This window comes from Fonsecaea monophora (genome assembly GCF_001642475.1).
Source record: "Fonsecaea monophora strain CBS 269.37 chromosome Unknown Scaff2, whole genome shotgun sequence".
In the NCBI taxonomy this organism is placed as follows: domain Eukaryota; kingdom Fungi; phylum Ascomycota; class Eurotiomycetes; order Chaetothyriales; family Herpotrichiellaceae; genus Fonsecaea; species Fonsecaea monophora.
Genome location: NW_019173933.1, coordinates 439,524 through 460,669, shown reverse-complemented (window position 1 = coordinate 460,669; position 21,146 = coordinate 439,524). Strand labels below are relative to the sequence as shown.

At 52.9% G+C, this 21,146-nt stretch overlaps 9 protein-coding genes across 9 annotated transcripts; 5 read left to right on the top strand and 4 right to left on the bottom strand.

Moving 5' to 3' along the window:
* Positions 1-672: 672 nt before the first annotated feature.
* AYO21_00556 (hypothetical protein) lies at positions 673-1,818 on the top strand (the record flags this gene model as incomplete). Its single annotated transcript, XM_022650546.1, has 1 exon — positions 673-1,818. The coding sequence occupies one exon, from the start codon at positions 673-675 to the stop codon at positions 1,816-1,818; it is 1,146 nt and encodes a 381-aa protein (XP_022517160.1).
* A 138-nt stretch (positions 1,819-1,956) lies between these two features.
* Positions 1,957-3,692, bottom strand: AYO21_00555 (hypothetical protein; the record flags this gene model as incomplete). Its single annotated transcript, XM_022650545.1, has 2 exons — positions 1,957-2,994; positions 3,075-3,692. 2 exons carry the CDS (start codon positions 3,690-3,692, stop codon positions 1,957-1,959), a joined length of 1,656 nt encoding a protein of 551 aa, XP_022517159.1.
* A 909-nt stretch (positions 3,693-4,601) lies between these two features.
* On the top strand, positions 4,602-6,280 carry AYO21_00554 (hypothetical protein; the record flags this gene model as incomplete). The annotated part of the gene is made up of 3 exons (XM_022650544.1): positions 4,602-4,897; positions 4,980-5,556; positions 5,618-6,280. 3 exons carry the CDS (start codon positions 4,602-4,604, stop codon positions 6,278-6,280), a joined length of 1,536 nt encoding a protein of 511 aa, XP_022517158.1.
* Positions 6,281-6,821: 541 nt separating this feature from the next.
* Positions 6,822-7,943, bottom strand: AYO21_00553 (hypothetical protein; the record flags this gene model as incomplete). The annotated part of the gene is made up of 1 exon (XM_022650543.1): positions 6,822-7,943. The coding sequence occupies one exon, from the start codon at positions 7,941-7,943 to the stop codon at positions 6,822-6,824; it is 1,122 nt and encodes a 373-aa protein (XP_022517157.1).
* Positions 7,944-8,649: 706 nt separating this feature from the next.
* AYO21_00552 (hypothetical protein) lies at positions 8,650-10,122 on the top strand (the record flags this gene model as incomplete). Its single annotated transcript, XM_022650542.1, has 3 exons — positions 8,650-8,885; positions 8,941-9,048; positions 9,129-10,122. The coding sequence occupies 3 exons, from the start codon at positions 8,650-8,652 to the stop codon at positions 10,120-10,122; spliced, it is 1,338 nt and encodes a 445-aa protein (XP_022517156.1).
* A 636-nt stretch (positions 10,123-10,758) lies between these two features.
* AYO21_00551 (hypothetical protein) lies at positions 10,759-11,841 on the top strand (the record flags this gene model as incomplete). Its single annotated transcript, XM_022650541.1, has 1 exon — positions 10,759-11,841. One exon carries the CDS (start codon positions 10,759-10,761, stop codon positions 11,839-11,841), a length of 1,083 nt encoding a protein of 360 aa, XP_022517155.1.
* An 88-nt stretch (positions 11,842-11,929) lies between these two features.
* On the bottom strand, positions 11,930-13,765 carry AYO21_00550 (hypothetical protein; the record flags this gene model as incomplete). Its single annotated transcript, XM_022650540.1, has 1 exon — positions 11,930-13,765. One exon carries the CDS (start codon positions 13,763-13,765, stop codon positions 11,930-11,932), a length of 1,836 nt encoding a protein of 611 aa, XP_022517154.1.
* A 1,155-nt stretch (positions 13,766-14,920) lies between these two features.
* Positions 14,921-16,191, top strand: AYO21_00549 (hypothetical protein; the record flags this gene model as incomplete). The annotated part of the gene is made up of 3 exons (XM_022650539.1): positions 14,921-15,437; positions 15,506-15,911; positions 16,014-16,191. The coding sequence occupies 3 exons, from the start codon at positions 14,921-14,923 to the stop codon at positions 16,189-16,191; spliced, it is 1,101 nt and encodes a 366-aa protein (XP_022517153.1).
* Positions 16,192-16,565: 374 nt separating this feature from the next.
* Positions 16,566-19,922, bottom strand: AYO21_00548 (hypothetical protein; the record flags this gene model as incomplete). The annotated part of the gene is made up of 1 exon (XM_022650538.1): positions 16,566-19,922. One exon carries the CDS (start codon positions 19,920-19,922, stop codon positions 16,566-16,568), a length of 3,357 nt encoding a protein of 1,118 aa, XP_022517152.1.
* Between the last annotated feature and the right edge of the window lie 1,224 nt (positions 19,923-21,146).

Below are 21,146 nucleotides of genomic sequence, written 5' to 3'. Positions count from 1 at the left end.
TAATATACTCTCGCGTTTTACCTCTAAGATCGCTTACAGCCGTTACGATGATTTGCACTCTGGCCGTATGCACGATGCTGGAAACGACGAAGTGTGAGCGGTGCCAGATGTCACCAAGACACTGCACTATCCAGATGGCAGTGATGATGCTTTACCGCATCCGTGGGCTCTAGGTCTCAACTCCCTCACATCAACAGCCAGTTCATTCCCATCACAAGCGACATATGACAAGGTCAATAGGCCGAGGCCGAATCACAACAACAGATCGAGGTCACTCCACTCCAGAAACCCCTGAGGGATGGTGATCACTCCCCGCTGTCGAAGGCTATCCACTCCCTTGCTTCGTGCCGTGGACGGGGTTGAGCGTGAGACTCGCTCACCAACCAGCGCAACTCCGTATCCAATTATTGGGACAGATCCATCTGAGATCGGCAAATGCCGCGCTTCATGTTATTTCATGAACACTGAAGTTGAATAATGACCAGTTTTCCACGGAGCCATTTACAGGACAAGAATTGGAAAATCGTATCGAGACATTCAAATGTGGAATTTAGTAGGTATGGGATTACAAATCCAAGCATGTCTCAAAAACACCTGCGCCTGCTCAAATCTGGAGATGTGAGTAGTAAACTCAGCACTTTGACCGCCTGAAGCACTGGAAACGCTCTCGTCATGTCTGGTGAACGGTTGTTCTCACCTTTACAGCTCGGCCATGCCAAACTCGCCCACCGGATCGTCATGGCCCCATTGACACGATTCCGGGCCGACGATGACGGTGTTCCCATGGAATTTGTACCTCTCTACTACGCACAGCGTGCGTCGACGCCGGGGACGCTTCTCATCACCGAGGCTACATTGATTAGTCCTCGGGCATCGGGCGTGGCCAATGTGCCAGGAATCTGGAGTTCGAAACACATCGCCGCTTGGAAGAAGGTCACAGACGTCGTGCATGAGAAGAAATGCTTCATTTTCCTTCAACTCTGGGCTTTGGGTCGGAGGGCAGACCCTGACCTCCTCCAGCGAGCCGAAGGTGGTCCTTACCCCTTGGTCAGTGCAAGCGCGGTGCCCCTGAGCAAAGACGCTCCAGTACCCCGCGCCTTGTCGCACGAGGAAATTCAAATGTTTATCGACGACTACGCTGCGGCGGCGAGGAATGCCATGGCGGCTGGGTTCGACGGGGTCGAGATCCACGGCGCCAACGGCTATCTTCCAGACCAGTTCCTCCAAGACGTGTGCAATCGCCGCACCGACGACTACGGTGGAAGTATCGAGAACCGTGCCCGTTTCCCCCTGCAAGTCACCAAAGAGCTCATTGCTGCCGTTGGCGACAGCAAACGGGTTGCGATCCGTCTCTCGCCGTGGACTGATTTTGACGGTCAGAGAATGGCAGACCCGGTGCCTCAATTCTCTCACCTGATTTCTGAGCTCAAGAAACTCGACCTAGCTTATTTGCATCTCGTAGAGAGTCGCTACGCCGGCGACGTGGCGAACGCATCATACCACGTCTTGACCCGACGGAACGACCCCTTCATCCAGCTCTGGGGATCCGAGGCCCCGATCATCCTCGCCGGCGGCTTCACGGCCGAGACGGCGAAGAAGGCCACGGACGAGGTATACACGAACTCGAACCTGTGTGTCGCCTTTGGCCGCTTCTACATAAGCACGCCCGACTTGCCGTACAGACTTGTCGAGGGTCTTCCGCTGAACCCCTACCATCGAGAATCCTTCTACCTGAAGATGAGTCCGGCGGGGTACATCGACTATCCTTGCAGTCCTGAATACATGGCAGCTCAGCATGCTGACATGAACGGGGAGTAACTGCTCTCGTATAAAAGTTTTTCGGGTATCAGCCGGGCTAAAGGGGGTTATCTAGAAAACAATCGCATAGTAGTTCCCGGGCGTCCGAATCTGCTCCACTCATTCATCCGACATATGGATTAAATAGCTACTTTTGAACTACTGCTGCGTGATGGGCGTCCTTTCCCACCAAAATTTACACTGCTCATCATAACAAGTCTCGTGGACCAACTCGGCCGGTATACCCGCGTCGCCGCCGACCAATTCCCTATTCCCCTTTCCCAGGACCATGGTGAGCGGTTGACCGGGGGTGTAGGGCTTCCACTCTGGTCGATGCTTGTACCTGCCGCGCAACTTGTTCGGATCGCCGTCGTTGCAGATGAAGCTCGTCAGGTAGGCGTGGAACATGCCCGAGACCTCCTTTTGCGCCTCGGAGAGCGACGTGGTCTCCTGGTCGTATGTCTCGTACTTCAGGTTGTCTGCGTGCGCGGCGCCGTTGAGCAGCGTCGTCCACACGTCCCAGTGGTAGAGGTACACGGGCGGTGCGCCCGGCAGGGACGAGGCGTAATGTGCAGTCTGGCGGACCGGGGCGATGAGGGCAAATTGGCCATACGCGGCTTCTGTACGCATGAACTGCGGTCCGATACCGACAGTATTGACACGTTCATCTCGGTACGTGGGATCGCCGGTCGATGGATCCGGGTAGAGCGCATCCAGTCGGGCAATGTCCTCGTCAGGCAAACTGGGAAGCAGCACCCGCATGAACCGTGTGAACTGCTCGGGTTTGGACAGAGTCTTGTCCACGTACAACGATCCCTCGTGCGAACAGAACCCGGTCAAGATGGGGATTTTGTAGTACCTTTGCTGGCGCCAGCTCTCGGTCGGGGCCTGGCGAATGATATCACCGTCGATGACGGGGCGGAAGGCCCATTGCATCGTAGCCTTGTACTTGTTGAAGACGGTGTCTTGGGCCGCAGAGATGACAGGGAGGGGCAGCTTGCGGAGGAAGTCGAACGTGTCGGCCGCGGGAAGATCTTGTCGGCAGCCCGTCGCGGCGAGAAAGTCTTGAAAGTATCGTTCAATCGCATCGGCGTCGTAACGTCGACAGTCCCTGGTCGTGGCAGATCCAGATTGGATGATTGCTCGGTGGAACGGACCGGGGTTATCATCGCTGTAGTGAAGAATCAGGTGTCCAATCTATGTTTTGAGTGGTCAGCACCCCTCACCTCGTAGATCCAGCTTTGCTTCCCTTCCAGGAGGAATTTCGGAGAACTTACAGCAATTGCGCCGGCAGACAGTCCCATCAGCGTCACATTATGCTTGTCGCCACCAAATGCGTGAATGTTGTCCTGGACCCAATGGAGCAGGAACCTTTGGTCCTGGAACCCCAGGTTCAGAATACCTTCTTCCGCAGATCTCCTAGATGGGAGAAACCCAAGTGCTCCGACGCGGTAGTTGAACGACACGGCCACGAACGGCTGCTCTGACCAGGCCACCATGGACGTGGTATTCTGCATGGACGAGTTACCCCGGTTGAACGCCCCTCCATGGACGTAGACGAGCACTGGTAAAAGAGTGCCGTCGGCGTGCTTCGGCCTTGGCCTAAAGATGTTTACCGTCAAGCAGTCCTCGCCGTAGACGAGAGGGATGCGAGGCGGAATCAAAGGGTTTCCTGGGGCGGCCTTGCCATAACTCGAAGCGTCAAACGTCTCCGTTGAGGGCTCGAGGGCAGTAGGTGGTCGAAAGCGGAGGTCTCCCACTGGAGGCTGCGCGTAAGGGCAACCCAAGAAACATTCGACCGGCTGGGGCAGTCCATCTGTTTGCACGATACCCTTCAGCTTTCCTTGTGGCAGGGTCACAATTGGCGATTGGACCCCTTCCGGTTCTGAACCCATTGGCTTATCTTGTTGATGATATGACTCCTGGGTTGTCGGGAGGTAAGATCAAGCAATACCATGTATCAAAGAGACAGACACAGAAGAAAAATGTTATCTCGAGAATCTGTGTGTCTGATACTAGCGGGAATTGTATCAACTTTTTAACGATAACCTTACATCTCAACATCGGCCATGGACCTGGACATGTCCACATCTCATCCTAGAGAGTACTCGGTACACGTTTGTCTGGGCTTTTGCCGGCACACTCGACACAGCGAGCGGAGCTCGACCTCGGGTTTACGCGAGATTGGAGAAGCACTCCGCGACGCTTCTCGGTAAACGATCATCCCACCCCGTACAGTTCATCTCCATACAGGGCTGGAAGACAGATGTTTGGCATGGAAAAGATGGAGAAATATACCGAGTAGGACTCTTGTGGTCTTGTGGAGATTCTCATGAGCCAATTGGGTAATCTGCAGATATACTCTAATGGTCTTCCTTAGTTCCCAGAAACATCTGGGGTTTGTGCCAGTGGGCAGAAACTCTCCAGCATTTGCCAAGGGACAAGATTTGCCACTGCGAGATTAGCAACGGAGTTGACCTCGAGGCAATGAAAAACTCTAGGCTATCTCCTTTTTTATCATTATCGCCATGGTCTCGGCACTCTTCGTGGCTTCTCTACAGCTGGTTCTGGGTCGAATCCGGGGAAGAGGAGCTCGCTTTTTGGGTCTGTAGGGTTGACCCTGTGTCGTTGCAGGTATAAAGACACAATGGATTGACTGGAGAATATCCGTCGAGGGAGAAGGGTCATGTTCGTCCAATCTTGCTTCATTGTCATCACCATCATCCGACAAAATTTCGACTGCGACCGCATGCACAAGCTGTTGGTGCTCTGAGAAACGCACGTTGTATATCTCCTAGCCTACAATGCCGTCGACTACCGAGGACAGGAAGGATGCTGTTGCTGCCGAAAAAACCTTCGACATTGAGGAACCTGTCAAAGTCACCAAAGAGGCCGACGCCGCCCTTTCATATGTTGTGGGCGAAGCTGTCACGTACAACGCTGAAGACAACAAGCGCATCCGGCGGATCATCGACCGTCATATCATCCCATGGATGTTTTTGACGTTCACGGTGCAATACTTCGACAAAACAGCCTTGAGCTACGCTTCTGTCATGGGCATCGTCAAAGATACCCATTTGTCGAGCTCTCAATATGCGTGGTATGTACCTAGCTTGTTGAGCCGTGCTTTTTCCAAGTCCAAGAGAGTTGAACAGTCGGTTGATTCTGACTTCGTGACGCAGGTTGGGTTCTATTTTCTACTTCGGATACCTGGCATTCGCCTATCCACACAACCGGCTCATGCAGCGCTATCCTCTAGCCACATATATCTCTGGTGTCATTATCGCGTGGGGAGGCGTGCTCTGTCTGCATGCCGCGTGTACCAACTTTGCGAGTCTGATGGTCGTCCGCTTCTTCCTTGGTGCCCTCGAAGGCGCAGTCACGGCCGGGTTCGTGCTCATCACAGCCCGGTGGTATCAGCGAGATGAACAAGCTACACGGACCGCATTTTGGTACATCGGAAACTCGGCTGCGCAGATTGGGGGAGGTGCTTTCGCATACGGTGTCGCCTCGGGCTTTTTGGGCAACCCCAGCATCACCTTTCCGGGTTGGAAAGCCCTGTTCGTCCTCTCTGGCGGACTCACTGCCGTCTTTGGTGCTTTCATGTTCTATTTCTTTCCGGAATCCCCTCTGACGGCCAAATGGCTCGACGAACACGATCGACGCATCGCCATTGAACGTCTGCGAGTCAACCAGCAAGGTATTGGGAGCAAAGTTTTCAAGTGGCCACAGTTTCGTGAGGCATTTACAGATCCAAGAGTAAGTCCATTGTCAACGTCAGGCTTATACCTTTTCATTTTGGCTAATGGCTTCACCGCAGACGTGGCTTTGTTGCATCTTTTGTATCTTGTGGTTGATTCCATCGGGCGGCTTGACCCTGTTCTTCGCCCTACTGATCCAAGGCTGGGGGTTCGATGCCCGGACGACGCTCCTCCTCAGCATGCCCAGTGGCCTGACGCAGATTGTGACGAATCTCTTCTTTCCCTACCTTGCAGGCCGACTCAAGAATCGAATGTTGACGGCTCTTCTCGCGATGCTCCTGAGCATCGCCTCGATCGCCATCATGACGGGCCTGGCCAGCGAGGGCCCCACGGCATACCGATACGGACAACTGGTCGTCTACTACGTGATCCTGGGCAACTCGCCGTCCCCACTCATCCTGATTTTCAGCATCGTCAGCACCAACGTCGCAGGCTACACCAAGAAGACAACCGTCAACGCCCTGGTCTTGATCGCGTACTGCGTCGGCTTCCTGATCGGCCCTCAGACGTTCCAGGATCCCCCGTACTACACCAAAGCAAAGTACACCATCCTGGGCGTGTACCTGGCCTCGTCGTTGTGCATCTTTGGCCTGTGGTTCCTCAACTGGCGCGAGAACAAAAGGCGCGACGCCATTGCTGGCGACCTCCCCCCTCAGCCCGAGGGCCAGGAGTTCTTGGACCTGACGGACATGGAAAACAAGTATTTCCGCTACGCACTGTAAAAGAAGTGGCCATGGATGTTCTGTGGAGCTTTAGACAGAGTTCGACTTGTCACGATCACAGAGCTGCTATAGGGAGAAAAAGAGCTTGTGCAATAGGCAATCTCACATAGCGTTGTGGACGTCCAGGCTGTACAGGTCTAGCTAGCGGCGTATATCAGACGAGGTCCGCACTTGTTCGACGCGCTTTGATCTGTCACATACATAATAATCCCTCGAAATATCTGCATTGAGTCCTGGAGGACCGATTCGGGCGCAGGTTTCACTGCTGCGTATATGACTCGTTGGTTTAAGAACCGGTATTTGTACAGAGTATAGCTTTTACTGGAAACACTTCGGACGCAGTCTAATGCGTGACCTTAAAATCATAACAAAAGATGACCTCCGAGTGCACTATATCATACGATGGAGCTCTATTGAAAAAAGATCGACGCTTCGGGTTAACTAGACACACGGTTGATTCAATTGATCTTGATTTACAACACAGTCAAGTACCTGAGACCTCCACGAAAACATTCACTACTCGCCATGGCCTTCTTTCGCTCTAGAGACTCGGTCCCGTTCTCTTGGTGATGTCGATCTCGTACCCGGCGTTCTGCTTTCGCAATGTGAACTGGATCGCGCGATCCTTGGACAACGCCTGCAGTCGCGACAGGAGCGTAGTGGCATCCTGTTGGGTAGCTTCGACTGGCTCGCCGTCCTCCGCGATCGTGATTGGGACGAGTGAGCAGCCCGACACTTTGCCCTGGGACCAAGTGACTTTTGCCAGTCCGCCGATGTTGGACAGCGTGGTCTGCAGACTGCTCCAGTCGTAAGGGGGGTATGTGCGCCAGCTGTCGGCGGGGGTGACGATGGTGTTGCTGAAGATGAAGTTTCCCAGGGAGTAGAAGATGGGGCACCCCTCGTGCCATTCCACGCCCTGCACGACGTGCGGGTGGTGGCCGAAGACGGCCGACGCGCCGGCCTCGACCATCGCGCGCGCCAGGGGCCGCTGGTACGTGGCGACCTCGTCCTGCGTCCTGTGGATCCACCCGTACGGCACGCCCCAGTGGATGGCCACGAGCACGACGTCGGCCCGGGTCCTCGCGCGGCGGATCGTCTGCAAAAGCATCTCCTCGTCCGGCTTGTACGTCTCGGTCTCGACGAAGGGCGCCATCCCGGGGGACTCGTCGATCGTGACCGTGTCGACGACGTATTTGCTGAAGACGCGGACGCCTGCCAGGCCCGGTCGCGACGCGCCCGCCCCGGCGCCGTTGGGCAACGTCGTCGTCACGCCCACGTACGCCACCCTGACCCCGTTGAGGGTCTTGAGGAACGGCGCGTACGCTTGGAAAATGTCCGCCCCGGTGCCGACGTGGGCAACGCCGACTCTGTCGAGGGCTTGCGAAGTCATGCGCAGACCTTCCATGCCGTAGTCCATGGCGTGGTTGTTGGCGACCGTGACGACGTCGACGCCAATCTCTCGGATCACACTCGCGTGCTGCGGATCGCATCTCAGGGCGATCAACTTTTCTGCAGGATACCCGTCCTTGCAGAATGGCATTTCGAGGTTCGCAAAGCACGAGTCTGCCGCTCGGAGCCTGTCGTACACGGTTCCAGGGCCCGGCGTCCGGTTGAGCTTGTCATTGAGAACGATGTCTCCTGCGGCAAGGATCGACACAGACATTATGGGCTTGATGAGTGATTCTTCACAGGATAAAAATTCTCGTATGCAGTCAGGTATTTAGAAGTGAGATCTGGGGATTGTCGTTGTTTGCTATGTCCGGGGATCAAATACGCCGTGTGCGTGGCAATAATAAACCACCATCATCTGTTAGAGGATTCATCTTTGAACAATATGTCAGAATACACAACGTGATGCCCACGGCTAGCTAGTTCTCTTCAGTGTATAACCAGTGCGGATAACTTTTCAGTTTCATTACCCTGCCGGGACCCCGAAAACGGCACAAAGCGAGTCTTGACCTGGTAGGCTAGGGTGTGAGACCTATCAGCCTATTCCGACTACCTCGTCTGCTCGTACAAGGATCCAAGACGGGTTTGAGCGTAGACCACGCCTGCCGAAGCGCTTTTCACCGATGGCGATGTGGGGAAGAGAATATCCTGGAAAGGCTAGTCCAGCTCTTAGTTGAATGCATCCGTATGTCGAATGCCGAATGTTGTGGGTCCTGCACAGAATCCCCGATTAGCAAGCAAGCCCGATGTGATAAGGTGACAAGACCCCATTTCTTCAGAGAATGCTGTTACGCTGGAGTATAAGGGACGGAGAAATAGAGGATATATGTTCAAAAGGGACTTGATATCCCGTCCCGTCATCAAAGAGTGTACACTGTATTACTTGTTCATACCAGTTCTTCCTACCAAGTAAGCTTACAATGGCCGCTCCATATACCGTCCACACGTCGACGCTGTTCGACCCGAAGAAAAAGGCATTTGTCAACGATGTCTCAATCACCGTCAACCCCAAGACCGGCCTGATTGAGGCAGTCTCGCAAAGGCCGGCGGGGGCGCTGGGTGATTCGGTCCCAGAGGGAGATGTCGACCTCCGCGGAAGGATTGTCATGCCGGGTTTTGTAGACGCACACACACACGTCTTTCTGCACTCATACGAGTCATTTTCTCTCCTCTCAAACCGTTATAACGCAAAACCTGATGTTTGGGTACAGTGAACGAGCATCGCTGGTGCAGAAACGCGACGAGAGCACCGTCGAGAGGATTGTCCGCGCTGTGAATCACGTCCGAACAGCTCTGCTTGCAGGCTACACGACCTATCGGTAAGGTTCTCCCTGGATGCTCCTCCTATTTTTGGCTGTCTGGGAAAGTATCATCCCGCTAATTCCTTATGAATTGATAGGGATTTGAGCTCCGAGTCAATGGGAGAAGGTGACGCTCAGCTGCGCGACTGCATCAACCGTGGCTTCACGCCCGGCCCCCGAATGTTCGTCGCGACACGTGCTCTTGCCAGCACGGGATCCTATGAGCCACGCACAGAGAACTCTTCAGGCGGTGTGTGCCTTCCAATGGGGGGAGAGGCGGTCGACGGCCCAGAGGCAGTGCGCACCGCGGTGAGGCGACGCTTGGCCGCTGGGGCAGACGTGATCAAGTTCTTCGCCGACTACCGTCGCCGAATCATGCGATACCCCCCTGCGCAACAGCACCCTTACAAAGTCGGCGTGACGCATCCTCCGGCCGATCCAAACCCGGACCTGCTCGTTTTCGCCAAGGACGAGGTCGAGGCCCTGGTCCAGGAAGCAGCAATGGGAAAGGCACCTGTGGCATGTCACGCGGGTACTATCGAGGGCGCCAGGATCGCCATCGAGGCCGGTGTGCACACTCTGGAACATGCCTATTTCGCGGACAGGGAGCTCTTTGAGCTGATGAAGGCGAAGAACGTTGTCTTCTGTCCCACCCTTGCTGTCTGTGAGCGGGTCCACCACCGACGGTACCATGAGATCAAAGCACAGGCAAAGCTGGCCTACGACGTCGGCGTGCGCTTGGCCTGTGGAGGAGACACGGGCCCTTATCCCCACGGCCAAGGCGTGCGGGAAATGGAGCTCATGCTTGAGGCGGGCATCCCACTGGAAGATGTCCTGGAGTCGTGCTTCGTGGGAGGCTGGGAGGCGTGCGGAGGAGACCTGTGCGGAATGCGATTTGGATGGTTTGAAGAGGGGACGAGGGCCGATATCATCGCTCTCGCTTCAGACCCGAGGGAGGATCAAAATGCGCTGAGAAAAGTTGACTTTGTCATGAAGGACGGTCAAATCTGGAAAAGAGACGGGCAGGGTGTCGGACTGTATCATGACAACCACGTGTGGGATCAGACGGGTGCCTACGTCCCTCCTGAATAGTTTTAATGTGCATTCTGTTGCGCAGACTTCTTTTCTTGTTGCGCAACTAGACTCTGTTTATACAGACGCAGGCTCTTCTCAAGACCATGAAGTAGCTATTTTGCGCCAGAGTATTGCCATCACAGACAGGTCCCCAGCAGACTTGGATTCGAGGGAGTTAAACCCGGACTTGGTAAACGCGTAATCTTGTATTCGCTCTCGCCCGTATTCGACCATGAGACTCGGGTATGCGGCATTGATCAAAGGGCAACAGACCGTCGTAACCGATATTATGGCTTGAAACAGACACTATCGCCCCATCCAGAGATGTCTAGAGGAGCCGCGAATCCCCGATCCACCCCCACGGCGACAATCGAAAAGGTTACAACTCCTCTCGCTGAGATCCGTCTACCGGCGCGTGGCGCAGAGTTCGAAAGACGCGGGTTTTGAGCCTGTTGGAACTAAAGTCGTGAGATTTGGTGACCGTCCAGAGAATTATAAGATTCACACCTGTGAGGAGGAATCAATCTTTAAGGAATACTCCCCGTGTGGCACAGGTCTTGATTTTGCTCGTCTTTGTTGTTGTGATCCTTGTGCCACCAAGTTTGCGCAGGACATCTCCGAACCGACCAGATGGCGATCCAAAGCAGAGTTACCATGGACCATCCAGTGATCAAAACAGTCCATTGCTCGGGCACTCCTTACGAGATTGGCCATCAGCACGGCGTGGCTGCGGCTACTCAAGTCCACAGCAACATCAAAACATACACTGGCTTCTTCCAGGAAACAGCCCAGATCACTTGGCCGTCGGCACGAGAGCGGGCCGTGAGACAGTTTGTTCCTACTCTCGATGCCAAGTATCCTGAAATCCTTGAAGAGATGGCTGGAATCGCCGACGGGGCCGGTCGTGGTCTGACACGCGACGACATATTGACCCTCAACGTCCGCAGTGAGATCTGTCTGACCAACTACACGGACGGGTGTACGTCGATCAGCCAGGTGGGACCGGATGGGACAATGTTTCTGGCCCAGAATTGGGACTGGCTAGAAGAACTGCAAAACGGAATGGTCCTTCTACACATCCAACCCCAAGGGTCTGGTCATGAAATGAGGTTTCTCGGCGAAGCTGGTATCGTTGGCAAAATAGGCATGAACAGTGTTGGTTTCGGCTTGTGCATGAATGCCATCCGCTCCGGCGCTTTCAATAACGCCAATCTGCCCGTTCATGTCATGTCGCGTCGTCTCCTCCAATTCGCCACAAGTCTTGACGACGCGCTGGCCATCTTGGACGAATTTGGCTTGGCCAGCACAAGCAACTATATGTTTGCCGACGCAGAGGGCAACCATGTCGACGTTGAGTGTTCTCCAAGGGGTAACGTCTTGATCTCGCCGCAGCATGGATATGTGGCACACACAAACCATTTGTACGGACCCAATCGACCCCTTAAACTGGTTGATCACCCTGCGGCGAATTCTTTCTCCCGACTGGACCGCATACGAGAGCTCACTTTGTCCGATGCGAAGGCCAGCACACCCCTATCATTTCAATCTCTTCGTCACCGACTCTCAGATGAGCAAGGGTCGCCATTTTCAATATGCAGGAACAGACCTGCCGGGGCTGTGGGGATGGAAAGAATGACCACCTTAGCTTGCATTATGATGGAGTTAAAGAGTCGTACAGGCAAGGTGTTGATCGGTCGACCGTGCGATAGTCTACCCATTGTAGAATGGGCATTTTAGATAGAACACCTTCGCAGCGTGTTGAAAGAGGAATAATAGAGGGTTCCCTCGAGAGTTTCTATGCGGAGAAGCATTGCATCGTGGCCGACTATAGCACTTGCCAGAGTGTTTCGACCACTGTCTCCCAGGCATTCACAAAAGCTGATCCGGCTTTCCACCGTGCTGAAAATGACGCCAGCAGGCTGGACACTTTCACGATTGGCCCCAGCGCGGGGCCGGGCCCCATTGAAGATATGGTCTGCAGTCGTGGGCCTGATAGGCGTTGCTGGTGAACAAGACCAGCAGCCCAGATGACACCAGCTATAAGTACATGCTCAGCTGCCATCCATATGCTGATGATGGAGGTGGTTTGGTTCAATCGAGTGTAGTGGTCGATAAGGACAGAGGCAGATTCAGTAATCAGGTGCACCATTCTAGGGGACGGAGCGTTCATACCGACACCGTTTCCGAATCTGTCCGAGTCGATGAATAGCGGACTCAGAGCAAGATAGAGTCTGGCAGAAGACAAACTAATCTCAGACCCTGTCGAGGCCACCTGGAGAAATTGGGGGATTAGTCCCTCGAGATATCTCTCAGTTGGAACTGGCACCGTGGCTAGGGTTCGGTGAATACGATGTAGTGAACTTTCAACACCAAGCTCATTCGAAAGTGCATGTAGAAGAGAGAGATGGTCGGCTGGTGGTCGCAAATAAGTTTGCAAGAACAACGACGGACGTCCGAAATGAAGAGATGCCAAACTATTGGAGCCGATGTTAGTCGCGAGCACAAAGTAGAGAAGAACGTATGATAAATACCTTTCCAGCTTGAGGAGGACACGCTCGAGCCTTTCCAACTCGGGGTCGAGGTTGGGCTGTCCAAGCGGGCTGGCCGCCTGCAAGTCTTCCATTGTCGAAGCAGCCCTTCCCAGAAGATCCCAAAGTTGCCCAGAGCTTGGAGAGATCAATTCAATCATGGATAGTGCACATAGAGCAGTGCATGCCCATCTGAGTGTATTGCTTTGAACTCGACATCCTCCATCGCAGAGAGCAAGCTTCTCAACATCCTCTCTGAATCGGGAAGAAATGTTGGACAGGATGGGATCGACATCTCGAGTAATCAGAGCAGATGAGATGGCAAAAATGATGGTCAGCGAACACGCCACTGGGTCGTCTTTGTTCGACCCAGCCCATTTCAAAGGGTTTTCGTACGTCGACAGATCTGACTCATGCTCAATAGGAAGGAGGGCATACTCGGTTGCTACCGTTCGGAAGTAATTCTCGATGATGGCGCGTTGCGTCGAAGGTGGTACGAGGGAATGCAACTCTACCTTCCGCAAGTCAATGTTGGTCAGAAAGGAGGTCATGGAGCGTGGCTCGTCAAGATTTGTCGAATGAAATGGAGAATTGGGAAATAGGTGCCTTCCTAGGTGCAAATTGTTGGACATTTGCCCTCGACCCGTGGACTTCAAGAAGGACTGCATGAGTCGAGCTGAAGTTCCGGGCCCCAGATAAGCGATTCGTGTTGGCGTCGGAAGTTCGTCACAAGCCGCCACTTCCAGGTGATATCCTTGCATAGATAGCGGTACTGCTTCGAACTCTGTCGATTCGCTAGCGCTCTCTTGATCGGCAGCTTGCTGGATCTCCAGCTGAAGTGCCTGAACCTTTTGTTGCAGGGAGAAAAGATACCTGGCTTTATGAGTCTCGTTTGAAACAAGATACACAGACGAACACGAACGCGCATGGTATTTCCTCTCCAATGGAGTCGTCCCAAAAGAAACACTCAACGTCAGCTTGTTGACAATGTCGACAGGCCGGCAAAGCGCGATCACACTGTCGTGGGCACAAAAGTCAGTTGTAAAATTCAAACTCGTCGACCCCTCAAGCTGTATCGTCGTTCTCACCTTGATTCTCCGCTTGCGACATCTGGTACAGACTTGAAAAGCCATTCTCAAGGTATCCGACCACTCAAGTGGAGTGTCCATTTGATAATAATTCATTCGCTGATGGTTATTCCTGAGGAGAGTTCTTGTGTCGAAGGTTTTCCCTAACAAAATACCTGTCCGGGCTTGGATGGTACCACGTGATGGTACTTGGACGAGGTGCGACTTAATTGGAATGTCAAGACTACTTGGTATATGCCGACAAAAATAATTAGGCATTTACTAGTGCCGTTCGGTAGCCTTGGTTAAAGGCCTCCGAGTGGCTAGCGGACCATCATTGTAGTACCTTAGCAATGGTAACCCTTATAAGTCACATTCTGTTTGTATATACACGTAAATCACTGATTACGCCCATGTACCTCGTACCAATATGAGTACTCTGTATACTCTATATAGTCACGATGTTTCGCCGTTGATTCACACAGAACACAATACTGCCCTTCAAAGGCCATCTAGGATACAGTCAACGGGCTTGGCTGCACTTAGATCCCGCGCCGTCAAGATAATAGACACCAAGCTGATCATAATGTGACCCGTATGGGAATTGCTCAATGTCCAGTGTTTTACCTATTACACTATAGTCTTCTCATGCGAAGGAATGACAACCCGGCATTTCATGCGTATACGCCACCAACCGAGCTCTCTGAGAAAGGATCTTTTGATATGAGTGCCGTATTGGTAAGCGCGTGCCACACAATCAAGTCCCGAACCTGTCGCGAATACGCGATCTGAATGTGATCCCCCCAGGTGAACCCATCATTTTTGCGACAAGCTGACAAAAAAATTCCCCGTCCGCGAAGTCCAGCACCAGCCTAAACCGCATTTGACAAAGACGAGGCTGATCGAAATGGCGACATGACGTTAATTAATAATAATAGGGGCTGGCGACTGCCCAACTTGGTGCAAAAGTCCGCTCAACGGCTAAGGTCTGAGGTCGTAGGGCAGGTGGACCCTTGGGCTGTCGACCTATTCACCCTTCACTTTGATCCTGTCATTCTGGGATGTGGGGTTTGCTATACGAATATACGACATGATGGTGGCTTATGGCCCAGAGTACAAAGAGGGCAGAGAGTGACTTGTTTGGATCCTTGATTTCATCTCCTGAGTTTCTGACGCAGAGATAAAGAATAAAGAAAGAGAAAGACAAGATTTAATGCAACTATGGCTCATGTCCAACCCACAACACGCAAAGCATATCGTCGCACCGACGACTACACGCCCGGCAAACCGAGGGTCGAGCTCGTGACGGAACCGCTACCGCTTCCCCTCGCAGCCACGTCCGTTTTGATCAGGGTCCACGCCGTGTCCCTCAACTACCGAGACGCCAACATCGCCAACGGCGGGAACCCTTGGCCGGTGACGCCGCATGGAATCCTGTGCAACGACGCCGCTGGGGAGATTATAGCGGTGGGCGAAGGCGTGAGAAGGTTCCGGGTCGGCGATCGCGTGGCGCCCATCATCGACACGGAGAACCTCACGGGTCGAGAGTCGACGAGGTCTTGGTTGGCCGCCGACGAGGACGGCGTGCTGGCGGATTACTTGGTCTTCAGCGAGGAGAAGCTCACAAAACTGCCAGAGCACCTGGACTGGGCAGAAGCCAGCCTCATCCCGTGCGCGGGAGTCACTGCATGGGCTGCCTTGAAGGATATCGGGGTGGGCAAGAGCATCTTGATCCAAGGTATGTTTGTCAAATGCAGCCCCAAAGTCTCTTCACAGTGAAGCGGCCCATTTCCTTCGTCCCGCAAGCGCCAGCAACAACCCCTTCATCCAAAACTAACAAAAAGACGTTCAAAGGCACCGGCGGCGTCGCGATGATCGCTCTCAAGCTAGCCCGAACGGCCGGGCTCAAAGTGATCCTCAGCTCGTCGAGCGACGCCAAACTCGGGCGGATCAAGGCCCAATTCCCAACTCCACCCCTCCTCACAGTCAACTACGCCAAAAACCCTCAGTGGCACCAAGAAGTCCTGGATCTCACGGGCGGCGCGGGCGTCGATCTCGTGCTCGAGATGGGAGGCACCCAGACCCTGGTCAAGAGCATGAAGTGTACCCGGCGCGGCGGAACCGTCAGCCAGGTCGGCTACTTGAGCAAACAGAGCCTCGACGACCTGGCAGAGTTCGTCCCAGTTCTCATCGACCGGAGGATTATCTTAAGGTGAGAGAACAAGACACAATACCCAACACCCCCGGAGTTTCCCACTTCTCTACATACACATCCATTTCGCGGGGAGAGGAGGAAAACTAATCCTAGAACCAGGGGAATCAATGGCGGATCGAAACTCGAGCAGGAAGATCTCTGTGCCGCTATATCAGCCACTCAAATGAGGTTCAATGACATTATAGACAAGGTCTACGACTTTACCCAGGCTGATGAGGCAATCGAGGACATCTGGCAGGGGAGACAGGTCGGCAAGCTTGTGATTCAGATACCTTGAGGGGACAAACCTCTCAGAATCTTCAGAGTATAGAAATCTGGCTTTGGGTGTTTGCAGTTGGATGAGTCCCTCAACGGTGCAGCTCTTGACTTCGCACTCTATACGTATATAAATGCCAGTTCGAACAAAGATATTGAATGGTTGCCCTCGTGCAAGGTGTCCAACATTGTAATCCATGCACCAAACACACAGTGATAAGTTATCAACCATTTGTCTGGAGCAATCATGTATACGTCAGTGCCAGCTCCCCATTGCACAGCAGGAATCCAACTGCTGAAGCTCGACCATCTGACTTCCAGATTTTCAGAAGCCATTATCCAGCTGTTCGACCCAGTCGGACGTCCAACACCAGACAGATATCGATGCAGGCGAAGTCATTCGTCGTCATCACTGTCGAGCACCGTCCGTGCACCTTTTCGTCGTCCGTGACTCGCCGCTTTGTCTCTAGCCACTGGAGAAACACGTATCGGGGAGCTGTGGGTTTTGGCCTTGCATGCGTTAATTTTGTTCGTCTTTGCAGAAACGAGGGCCTCTAGATCAGGAAGATCATCATCCACTGCGTCGTAATCGATACTTTGCTGAGACACGTAGAATCGTTTCTCCGCCTGGGCCTCTCTCTCTTGGAGGAGAAGTGATGAACCCGGCATCTTTCGTGGAGGAGAAAACAGGTCGTCATCGGTACTATCATCGAGCACTGACGTGGCAGGTGGTCCAACCTCTGACGGATGGGAAGGTCTGGGATCCGCTTCTTCGTCGTCGATGAAACTGTCATTGTCGTCATACTCGCCAATAGAGCTACTCCTGAAGGTGCCGCTAGATACAGCTGTTACAGGAAGTACTCGAGGTTTCGGGTTCGTTCTATGAGCTTTGTTCACATGCATTGACTGTTCCGTTTCCAGCAACCTAGGCAAGGCCTCGTCGTCCTCTGGGAGCATCACATATTCCGATGGCCGACCCCAACCTTGTCTTGGATTCCGCATGGCTCTGAAGGCTCCCACCAAAGTCTTCGTTGTCCTTGAGTGTTTGACGACAGCGGTCTTTCCGAGCTGCCGCTGTTGTTGTGGGTAAGCGTCGAACCGCACGATTTGGATGTACTCGTCTTCGGCGCCCGCGAGTCGGACATAGCGGTCTTCGAGATCCCGCTCCTCGGTTTCAGACAACAGCACGTCGTTCAAAGCAGGTAATGCGGCGAGATCGCGGTCCTTCTTCGACTCTACACGCTTTGCTGAAACCTCCTTAGTCTTGGATCTCTCGTTCTTCTTTCCATTCCCTAAGAAGGTGAAGCCCGTCTCAACGCCATCCGGCATATGGAACTTCTTCGGCGGCTTTTTGGCATTCTTGGGCTTCCGCCTCGCGGGCTCAACCGAGCCAGGCTGCGTATTCTCGACCGGAATATCCACCACACGTTTGTCGACCGCGGGTACGATTTCTTTAGGTACGATTCTCGCCGACAATTCTTCATGGAAATTGAACTCCTTGCCACTTGCAATCTTTTCCTGCATCTTTTGATAATTGTCCTCTGAGTGGGCAAAATCGGATTCTTCTTTGCCACGCATCATGAGCAAAACGATACTTCCGGCCCGCTTGCGCCCTGTCCGGCCCATGCGTTGAAGCATTCTGATAGGCGATTTCGAGCAATCATAGCACACAATCAGGTCGACTTCACCGATGTCGAGACCTTCTTCCCCGATTGACGTTGCGACAATAGTGTTGTACTTTCCCGCTTTGAATTGTTTGATAACGCTCAATTGCGTCTTCTGATCCATCCCTTCGGAGCCACCTTTCGTGCCTGACTGGCCAACAAACACATGTGCTCGGATCATAGGACCATGGCGATTTAGTACTCTGACAATTTCCTCGGCACTGTCCCGATAGTGCGTAAAAATCATGATTCTAGTGTTCGAAGAACTGGCGTCGTTGCTACCACTTCGACTCTCACCGGCATCCATGAAGTGATTAAGCACGACCGTCTTTAAGTAAGACAGTTTGGGATGTCCGATAAACTCGGGGTTGTTAATCCACCCCTTGAGCCGAACCATCAGTTTCTTGAAGTTTTCATCGTCCACAATTTGTTTCGCGTATTTGCCGCCACCGGAGGCCTCGCCTGCAAAAATGTTCATCTTGTGGTAGAAAGGTCCGATGCCATGGTACTTCAACAATTCGATGTTATGCGCCAGACTCATCAGAGTAGAAGAAATAGCTTTGATCATGCCTTTCACAGAATGTGGAGCTCTTCTGCCAGCTTCTGACAATTGCCACTTTTCCCAAGCCTTCTTCAAACCGAAAAGGGTTATCATTCGCGGGTCCTTCCCCCAAGAAGCGCCTTGAGAGTGCAACTTGTTCAACAGAGGTTGCAGTGTTGCTGAAAGCATCTCTAACGACATGGTGATCTCGTCCGAGTTTTCAAAGATCTGGGTTTCGACATTTCGCTTGTGAACGAACTCGCGTATATCCAACGATTCCTCGGTCCTGATTTCGACTCTAGCGATTCCGAGACCATCGATCACTTCTTGCACCTTTTCTACGTCTTTCCCTGGAGTTGCTGTGAGAGCCAGGACACGAAAACTGGAGTTGTATCGTCTCAAAAATTTGACCACTTCCACATACGCATAACTTCCGGTTGCCTTGTGTGCCTCGTCCACCACAACTAGCACAATCCTTTTGGGATCACAGTACCCATGTTTGAGATCGTTGATCAAGGTCTGAGGCGTCATGAAGAAAACCCTCTTCTCTTGCCACTCCTCTGCTCTGATCGCTGGAGAGACTTCCCCAGTCAACATCGTCGTCTGAGATCGCGGGATACCAGCAATGTTGAAGCAGGCATCAACTTGCTGCGAGACTAGTGGTTTTGTCGGCGCCACAAAGACAATTTGTGCACTTTTCGTCCATCGATACCAGTTCAGCATGATAGTAGCGGCAATGAATGTCTTCCCGAGGCCGGTGGGCAAGGCGACCAATACATTGTGAAAAAGGCCCTTGTGCACAATGTTATATTGGTAGTCTCGAATTCGACCAAGATTTGTAGGATAGACCCACGTAGCCAGAGCATCATAATCTAAATCATGATGAGTTGGGGGCTCGTTTCGATTTGCCAGTGGCCAATTGTGGACCCTGGATTGCGATTGGGTCGCAGGAGGCTGCGTAGTATGAATGCCGTGCAGAGTCGTTTGACGGAAAGAGTTAGATTTCTGTAGAGGACGAGGAGCAGAATTGCGAATGATACCGCCCTGAACACTTCCTAGGATTGCGTTGTCATTTCCATTCGTCGTGTTGTCACAGTCGTTCAAGGCTTTCAATAGTTCGAGATCGTCCTCGTCCACTTCAAACTCATCACTATGGGTAGCGATCTGGGAACCACGGCTTACGGTGACAGTACGATGTCTCTCGACGGAAGATGAGGGCGACAGGTTCTTCCGAGGTTTCATCCATCTTGCACCTCTGATTCTAGATGGACTGGAATGCTGCTGAGTTAATTGTGTAACAAAGGTATCTGCCGGACGGTCCCCATACTGAGGAACATAGATGCGTTCTTCATACTTGGATTTTCTGTTTTCTTTTCCGGCGGCATCCTCGATTGTCGGCAAATCGTAATGGTCGTGCTCCGAGCATGAGGAATCGTCGGAATTGGAATCAAGTCGGCGGCGCTTCCGAGCGCGCGGAATCAGATCGCGTTGGGAACTGGGAACTAGAACATCAGAGTCGTCTCCGGTCTCATCATCTAGAAAGTCCATAGCTTGGGCAACTTAGAACCTGGCGGAGGGCTGATAACTTTGGTGCAACTTCGAGATAGGCGGGAGTGACGTGGTGGAGACCGCCGCGACGCGGAAAAACGCGCCAAGGGTTGGAAACGCGACAGCACGTGATGTCAGTCGCGCCATTCCCTGTTTACAAGTTGCCTGCGTTCGTGTATCTCTAGATTTCTCGAGTCGATATATTGAACCCACACATCGCCATTTATTGTATGCCCAACAAAAGCAAGTTGGGTCTGAGCCTACGGGATGAGCCCCTTCCTACTGCACATGCCGCAATGTGCACGAAATGGGTGCACAATATATGGTGGGACCAGCCGCAAAGAAGGCTGCTGGACTCTGTTCTATTTGGTGCCACTTGTCAATCAAGATACTGAATGCCTTGTACAGTGAACCAGGTCAGGGGCCTATATGAATTTTTAGACGGTCATATCACGGTCGTCACCTTCGAAGTCGTCCTCCACGAGGCTCGAGTCGTCATCGCGATGTTGATCTCGAGGAAGTCGACCGGACAAGTTTGATTCGCAAATTTGGTTATTGTTGAGCTGCGGGTCAAAGATATTTATAAAGGGCTCTCTATTGTCTTTGCGGGATATACTTGTAATATGCGGACAGGGCATATCACCCGGAACTGCGTACAAGGAATCAATACACTTAGCTGTGCGCAGAGACGTTGGCGAGGTCATCGATCGACACGGAGCTTGACTGCAGATCACTGGCAATCCGTCTCTCCGTACTGGACATTGAATCGAGTTTCCTGGACCTGTCACTAGCCGGCGTATTCGCTTTAGCAGCCATTGGCCAACCCCAAGATCCCCCCGTTATTGACAGCCCTTTGACAAAAGTTCGCTGTCATGCCTGCCACTTCTCTTTGCAGATCCGCCTGTGTGGCACAGGATATTCTGGCTCTCTTCTGTACAAAGTCATGGTTCTGGATATATAATTCTTCTCATCGCCGATTTGAGCCAGAACTGGTGGTCGTATGCGCGTTGATGATGCGACTGCCACTTTACGGCGTGCGCATCTCACGTATCTAAGAATTATTGTCCACAGAGCGCTGCAGCCTCGTCGGCACTATGATCACTCTTCCATTATTGTACGTGATGTGATGCCTGTGGACCCCAGAACCACTGAGGGGCCAGCGCCTGGGGAAATGGAACGGGAAGCCGAAGTTCGACAGAACACGAGGGCAATTTCCGACAGTTG